The sequence below is a fragment of the Monodon monoceros genome, unplaced genomic scaffold, assembly GCF_005190385.1.
Source record: "Monodon monoceros isolate NGI ecotype Baffin Bay Population unplaced genomic scaffold, NGI_Narwhal_1 Super_Scaffold_16, whole genome shotgun sequence".
Lineage (NCBI taxonomy): Eukaryota > Metazoa > Chordata > Mammalia > Artiodactyla > Monodontidae > Monodon > Monodon monoceros.
The window spans coordinates 91,935,778-91,943,961 of NW_021703772.1; the positions used below are offsets into that span (position 1 = coordinate 91,935,778).

Below are 8,184 nucleotides of genomic sequence, written 5' to 3' on the forward strand. Positions count from 1 at the left end.
CTATCAACTTTTGGCCCTGTGGTTTTTCTGGTCACAAAATATCATTAGGTTAACATCTGTATAAGCTGATGGGCTCAGAGACTTTAATAAAAAATTGTCATTCAATATAATCGTGAGGTTAGACGAGGAGGTACAGGGCTATTTGAACACATAATCCATCCCCTCATGTCCAAATAGCCTTTCAAGTGTGATGATAATGTATTTGGTAGTTGTCAGTCTCAATTCTAATGCTTCTTTACTAACAAAAAAACCAAATTACAGTCATATCAAGTGGAATTTTCCTGTTGTGGTTCAGAGGTAAAAGTTTTGTGGAAGGGAGAAGATCAGACTTCAGGAATGCTAAATTTTCTCATCACTCTAAAGAATAATAATTTGCTGCGTTTCACATAGCATTTATTCCTATACCTAAGCTATATTTATTTCTATTTGTATATTCAAGCTAATATTTCATGCATCTTTTTTTAAGCAGTTGAAAATTTACATCATAAAAATAACATTATCAGGGCTGCAGTACTTTTCAAGATAAAAGGAGTTCTCTTGTCTGCATGGTATCTTTATAAGCCTTTTAGGATTGTACCATAACCCCATGAATTAGATTATCACCTGATCCAAGTGATACGCAAACATTAATGTCCATGTTTGGCTATATCGGCCCATTGACCCAATCGGTCCACATGGTATTGTGGATACCAGGTAAGTTGAAACACACAAGTGATATAAATTGATGCTCCAAAAATATCACAAGCAATTTAGAGTTGGATGCTAAAGCAGAAATAACGTTTATGAGTTAATAAGAGCAGAAGGTCATACATATGATCTGTTCATTACTCTTCAAGGTAGTCCCCTTTGCCAAACTTTATCATGGTAGATAAAATACTTTTTCTTAAAGCAAAGGATAAACGTCAGCTTCTCAAACTTCTGCAATTCATATCCATTCCCCGTCAAACCCTTTTACTTTCCTACACACAGGTCTAATTAATTCATGACTTCTAAAAATGTTTATGGACAATAGCTACATGTCAGATACTGTTCTAAAATCTGCAGTGGCAACAATGAAGACTATCCAGCCCCAGCCCTCTGGAAGCCACATTTAGGAGGAGAAAAAGAGGAAGTCTTACTGACTGTGCTTCACTTCAAGTCATAGTCATCTTCCCTTGCATTTTCATAGCCACCTGCTCATCAAATGCTCCAAAACCGGCAGTATCTAGCCAGTCTGCCCTATATCTTGCCGTTAGCAGTTCATTTCCTTAACTGAGCTTCTATGACTTTCCTTACACACAGCTGAAGTGGCTTCCATAGCAGTGTGGATAAGGCCCAGAGCCCATCATCATGGGGCCCCCAAGATGAAATTAATCAGGTGTTTGAGTTGCCCATGACAGCAACACAAATTGGACTGAATTAGGCAGAAGAGCAAATGTAGTTGCCTATGTTGCCAGGAAAGGCAGGAGTGTACTTAGGGGGGCTGGGACCAGGGCTTGATGCTGCCAGCATTTGTTCTGCTTCAGTTTCTGAGCATCAGCTTTACTCTCTCCTCCTGCTTTTTCCACCAGGCATGACCGTGGCTATGGCAACCGTCCATCCATATACTTAGAACATCATGAATAGAAAGAAGAGAGGGTTTCATTTTCCCAACTTAAAGATTCCGGGAAACAGCTCTGAGTTGCCTAGCTTGTGACACTAGACCAAAGCTTGCACCAGCCCATCCTGTTGACTCATCACTACCGTGGCTGGAGTAGGGGTCTTTCATCACTTGAAGGGAACTATTTCAAACATGGCCACTTGGAAATCTCTACGGACAGGCCAGTTACCCAGTCTCTGTATATGACTTAGGTGCCTTACATTTCCTTTTCCATGAGCCTTCCTGCAGGGACTTGAGGAAGAGTTATGTCTTCTCATTTGGTCTATGTGGGGGAAGAAACTCCCACAGCTGAGCTCTCCAGTCAATAACTCTTTTTCCTCTATCTCTTGCAATTGTTCCTGGCCCTTTTTGATATCTATATCCTAGTCCTCATGTCCAAATTCTCCTACAGTTTTTAAAAAATTTACATCTCCATGTGCAGAGTATAGCAGGTATGAGATTGTAAACCTACTTGAGGACATGGATTAGTCTATTCAAAATATCTATATGGATTTATCGCTCACTGCAGACAAGGTCCATGAGATCTAAAGAACAGTATAACACGGCCCCATATTTTCAAAGTGCATGACCTACCTTCTTGTGGACCTAGTCTTTATGTGATTGAAAAAGAGCCCAAAATATTGATATCAGCTCTAGAAAGTTTGATTACTCAAGCAGATTCAATATTTGTGGGCATTATATTTACTGTTCTCCATTAATTAATGCATACATACCAAAAAAGTATCTACCTTTGGTTGAGGCACATTTTTTAGTCTTTAAGAGTCAAATAAAACAAAACAAAAATCTCTTACTCTAGCACAGACTGAGACATATTCAGTGCATGAAAAATGCTTCTGACTAAAAATACTCAACTATGCAATAGTCCTATGCACTTTCAATTAATTATTGATAATACCTTTTTGTCATCACTTGTCCCACATGACTCTTGACACAGAAGACCCTCCGCATCTGAATGCCCACACCACACGTAGCTTCTCCATTCCAGCCAATGGTTGCATTAAGGGCAGTTACCAATGTGTCTTCGGAACAGGGGCCCCAAGCTGATGTCTCCCAGTAGAGTTGCATACAGGAATGGTCATTGCACGAACGATATTCTTGGAGGGCCTGACTAGGGGGGCATGGTTTTCCACCTGCAAAAATCAAAATAAAAAAGAATACAGAGTTGTTGCTGTTATTACCATGTTGCTGTTGCTGTTGTTACTGCCATTCTTATTTTTTGTTGTTTTCACTGTTTTAATGGTCTAGAAAGACAGCATTTTGATACAATCTTCCAAAGGCCTGGGCCACTGCACCCCATTTCTGATGCTATGGTCATGGTTCTTTTATCCTGAGGACAATACATTCCACCCTTCTCTCCTCAATAACAGGCAACGGTATGCCAATTAGATTTTAAAAATCAATTAATTCTACTGCTCACCTCTGTAAAATCAATTAATTCTACTGCTCACCTCTGTGTCATGTATCTCTGAGATAAACTCCAAAGAAATCTGCTTTTATTTTAATATGATTATGCCTACATAAATTAGTCAGTTAGATATAATAGCCCATGACCTTGAAATGATACAAGATCAAACACAAATACTCACACACACACATTACCAACATATGGTCTCTCTTTCCTAAGACAGTATTATGTTTCTCAGAGAACCACTTTAAGACATCCATCCTCCCTCAAGCAGTGCATTTTACTGCAGTTTGAGAAATCCAGAAATCTCTCTTAAAGTTTGGCAGGAGAGAGCCCATCCTTAAGCTCTGAAATAATATCTGACAATGTGTTATACACTGGCAGGGAGACCAGACAAATGTGCAGCCTTATACTCTTGGGTGAGTCAGACAATCAGATTTCATTACTATCTTTTCTTTCACAATTTTATATCCATGTCAAAACTGGTATTTATCTAAAGTATTGATTTTTTTCCTACTCTCCCACACCACAATGTTTTATTCAGTGGGCCAAATGCTCGGGAAGACTTGTGACCTTAGTTTTGTTATTCTTGTTATTTTTTTCCCCATTATATTGACTTTTTTCTCCTTCCAGAAATATAACAGACAAGAGGGGGAGGCCACTGCACTTTAAGAATATGAAAATTTTCATTCCTCTTGACCCTGGCCCCATTTCTTAGGACCACAGACAGAATCTTGTCTAAAAAGGAGTCCCTCAAAGCCAGTGGCCATATTGCTCTGCTGTCCCAGCTGAGCTGTTGGCAGATGAAGCCAAGGGAGGGCCCGAAAGAAATGAAATGACGTATGTGTCTGGGGACAGAGACCATTGCTTTAAATGACAGGAACAGCTGCTCCTCTAATTTGTTCTGAAGTCACCCGTTTATATCCCCATAGCACATTTTAGCTTCTTGAAAGCCGTTTTCACAGCCTTCATCTTTTTCCCTCTCACCACATGCCAGACTGACAGAGCAGGAAATGAGGACATACAGATCAGGTAGTCTACCAATGTTAGTGGCAGCTCCCAGTCAAGAAGCCATGTCTCTTGATTCCTAATTTAGAACTCGTTTTACCAGACATATTCCAATTATGTTCCCAACTGCATGAGCAATCTGAAGCTGGATGTGTATCAACCAAGCCTTGTTTCCTTCCCTAAAAAGGTATAATGAAAACTGACATCCACCTGATTGCCATGGCCTGTACATAGTATGGGCTAAAACAAGTCATATACATATGGGAAGCCAGCATAGATAAACTAGAGGATTAGAGAGAAAAGGCATGCATGGAAAGCAAACTGTTCATTTGGATTTAGGGAACAGAAACCTTTCCTATTACTCACCTTCTCCAGCCAACGCCAGGATAGTCCTTGACCTGGTCTGTTTCCCATCGGAGTTTTTATTTGAACAAGACTGGGAGCAAGATGACCACTCTGTCCACTCGCTTACCACACAATCCATCCGACAGGGAATTTCACACACCATCTCTTCAGGAGGAGGAGATGCTGGGCAGAGAGTCCCTGATACATCTTCTCCTGTAGTCAACCAGAGCAAGACAGATGTCGATTAATGTAAAATCGAGGCAAATCCCAGGAACATTTAGGTTCCTCTATTACTTCAGTTTAGCTTAGAAGACTTCACCTGGTGTCTCTAAACCAATAACGTGCAAAAAACTGATTATTTTTTTCAGCCGTTCATAATATTTATTTCAAGAAAAACTGTCAGGAGATAATTTGGCATTTAGAAAGGTAGATACAGCATCAAAACTGTGATTTGTCATCCTTCCCAGGGACGAGTGAGCTTCCTTCAGGAACAATTTAGCCATGGATGGCTGGAGACAGACAGGATTGACATGCTATGGACACCATGTGTAACAGGTACATGTATTTCTGCAAAATGGGAGTCAGAGGAATCTTTTGGCCTGAAAACCACAATTTATGTTGAGCAATCTATTCAGCAGCCCCTCGCAAATTATCAGTCTAATTTTTTATTGGGTGCTTTCACCTCCAAATATGTAACCTTAAGCGAGATTATCACACAGTGATACTTTTATTCTGTTTGTGCACAGTGGTAAATGTGCACAATAGAAATGAATCTGTGGCTAAAATTATATAATGTGTTGAGATAAAAGTTGAAAGCAAGTCCAAAATTTTCCCTAATCTATTCCCTCTTTGATGATGTGATGATTTAGTCCAACCAAAATACATACACACACACACACACACACACACACACACACACACGTATATATGATAATGGGGGATGGAGTTTTACAATTATCAATAACAGACAAGACTAAGGGGATCATTTCTAAGTTGCTTTTCCGTATCTCAAATGATTACAATGAATTTTTTCTAAGCTCTCTTTTAGGTTACTTATTCACCATTTTTAGAATTCAAATATTCTTCTTTATAGATAACAATTCAACTCTTACTATGCCCCCCCCATTCACAGTCACCTCATAAATACAGAAGACATGAAGAATAGTAAAACCATTTATGGTTTGAAGCAACAACATGGAATGTGGAATGGCAACTCTAGGAGACAGGTAGTTTTGTCTTTGTGACTTATGCCCATGGAATTCTCCTGTCAATCTGTCTGACACAAAAAATAACTAATATTTATGCAGTATCTTCCTTGTGCCAGGCACTGTCCTTATAAGATGCTCTTACAGACAGGGTTGACCCATCTTCTTTTATAGATGAGAAGTCAGTGGCTCTGGAAGGAAAACTTGCTCAGGGTCACACAGGCCTGAGCTGGGAAGCAAAGGAAAACTTTCTGACTCCAAAAATTCTGGTTTCCCCATTACACATATTATATCTAATTCCAAGAGAAGGATATTCCTTTTCAGAGGAAGTAAATAAAACAAGCTGACAGTGAGCAAGACTGCCTGGAGGAGAAGCTAGTGCCCTCCTAAGATCCGCGTTCATATTTGTAAATGAGGCCAGGCTCATTCCCCTTGAGGTACAAATAAAACTTTTCAAGCATATTATGAGAAGTAATGGAGATTCTAGTAGATAATCGAGCTGAAAGACCAGTTCCAATCACTCTCTTTTCAGTCTCAATCTATTTTCAGGTTGAGTCCACACTGTATATAGTACATGCAAACATGCACACGGATGTGCATGGACGCACGCGTGCGTGCGCGTGCGCACACACACACACACACACACACACACACACACACACACACCCAATACAGCTTAGGGGGAGTGCTTTCCCAAGTACAGAAGTAGGCAGGTCAAACTAAACATACAAACTACATCTAATCAAAATTCAATTTCCACATCTGTGAATATTATGAGGATAATTTTTTATAGAAAAACACTTTAAAGCAGTGTCTTGCAAAGAACATTTTGATGAATAAGAGATATTTGAAGAGCTCTTACTTTAAACAGTGGGGGGGAAAACTGAGACGTCCTAGATTAAAATAGTAAAATTGGTCTCACCACTGGAGAGTAGTGTGTGTTGAAAATGCCAATTGCCATGTAAACTTCCTTCGATGGAAATGGTATGTAGTATTTTTCAGTCTTATTTGACTAAAGGCCATCCTTTTTTAGGGAGCACCTCTCCCAGGAATGGTATTTTTACTAACAAGTTTTGAGAAAACCCTGCCTTCAAGAGTTACAAAATTATCAACTACTATTTGATGAGCATATACCATGTCCAAGTCATATAATGGGATAAATATATAAGTGAAGATACTACAATTTACCCCCCTAGAACTCATGATTAATAAGAGAGATGAGCTATAAATACGTAAAGATAAAACCTAGTCCAAAAGTAAATGTCAAGTTGCAAATGTGTGTTTTCAATAAAGAAGTGCTGTAGTGATTTAGGGAAGAGAAGGACCTCTGGGGAACTAGTCTGAGAACAGAAGGCTTTCAACAAGGAGAAAGAGACAGGGTGAGAATTGGTGGTAATCAGGGAGGGCATGTCAGTCAATGCAACTGTCAACAAAGGTATAATGATGGGAAAATACAAGGTATGTGGAAGACAGTTAATCCTGAAGCTGCCTGAGGAGAAGAGGAAGCCCATGTTGGAAGAGTTGTTTGACATCAAATTCTGAATAACTTAGACTGACACACCAATTTTGTTCTATTTCCGCCTTCCTTCAATTCTCAAATGCTCAGGTTTCCCGTGACCTAAATTTAACTTCCTCCCCAGTCATCCATCATTCAGCACCCTTAGTATTCACTTCTGGTGCTGGGATGCTTTTTAAGACCTAAGCTTTCCCATAAACTGATATATCCATTTCCACAGTGCAGTGAAATGTCAATACTCCCACCAACACTTTGATAGCTTGTCGATATGGACTAATTTGGAAATGTGAGCAATCAGATAAGTTATTCTTTAGCGAAGCCAAGCTAATAGTCATGGGCAGGCTCTTCAATTCTTGTGTGAGCTATTTTATAAGAAATCTTGCCAAAGAAAAGCTGCACGATGGGATCCTAGTCACAGGTGGCCTAGCCAGACACAGTTAAGTATCTGAAGGTGAAGCCCAGCACCACTTATCCTCTGGAGCATATCACTTAACTTCTTTGAATCTCAGTTATCTCATCTGCAATAATGAAATAATAACACTTACTTTTCAAAGACAGTCTAAGGATTAGAAATCACTTATACAACAAACACAGCAGGGTGTCCGACAACAGAGGGGGGACTCAATATAGAGGAACCTTTAAAACCTTTTAAAAAATGTTGTTTGGGGCTTCCCTGGTGGCACAGTGGTTAAGAATCCGCCTGCCAATGCAGGGGACACGGGTTCGGGCCCTGGTCCGGGAAGATCCCACATGCCACGGAGCAACTAAGCCCGTGCGCCACAACTACTGAGCCTGCGCTCTAGAGCCTGCAAGCCACAACTACTGAGCCTGCGTGCTGCAACTACTGAAGCCTGCGTACCTAGAGCCCGTGCTCCACAACAAGAGAAGCCACTGCAATGAGAAGGCTGTGCACCGCAACGAAGAGCAGCCCCACTCGCCGCGACTAGAGAAAGCCCACGGGCAGCAGTGAAGGCCCAACACAGAGAAAGAAAGGAAGGAAGGAAGGCAGGAAGGAAGGCAGGAAGGAAGGAAGGAAGGAAGGAAGGAAGGAAGGAAGGAAGGAAGG

General features: G+C 40.5%; 1 protein-coding gene across 2 annotated transcripts in view; it reads right to left on the reverse strand.

The window, feature by feature from the left end:
* Nucleotides 1-8,184, reverse strand: part of THSD7B (thrombospondin type 1 domain containing 7B) — a 975,661-nt gene that overhangs the window by 402,395 nt on the left and 565,082 nt on the right. For both annotated transcript variants that reach the window (XM_029224675.1, XM_029224674.1), the window contains 2 exons: nucleotides 4,419-4,610; nucleotides 2,535-2,769 (listed from right to left, as the gene is read on the reverse strand). In XM_029224675.1, the coding sequence (XP_029080508.1) occupies nucleotides 2,535-2,769; nucleotides 4,419-4,610 (427 nt within the window). The remainder of the gene's footprint in view (nucleotides 1-2,534; nucleotides 2,770-4,418; nucleotides 4,611-8,184) is intronic.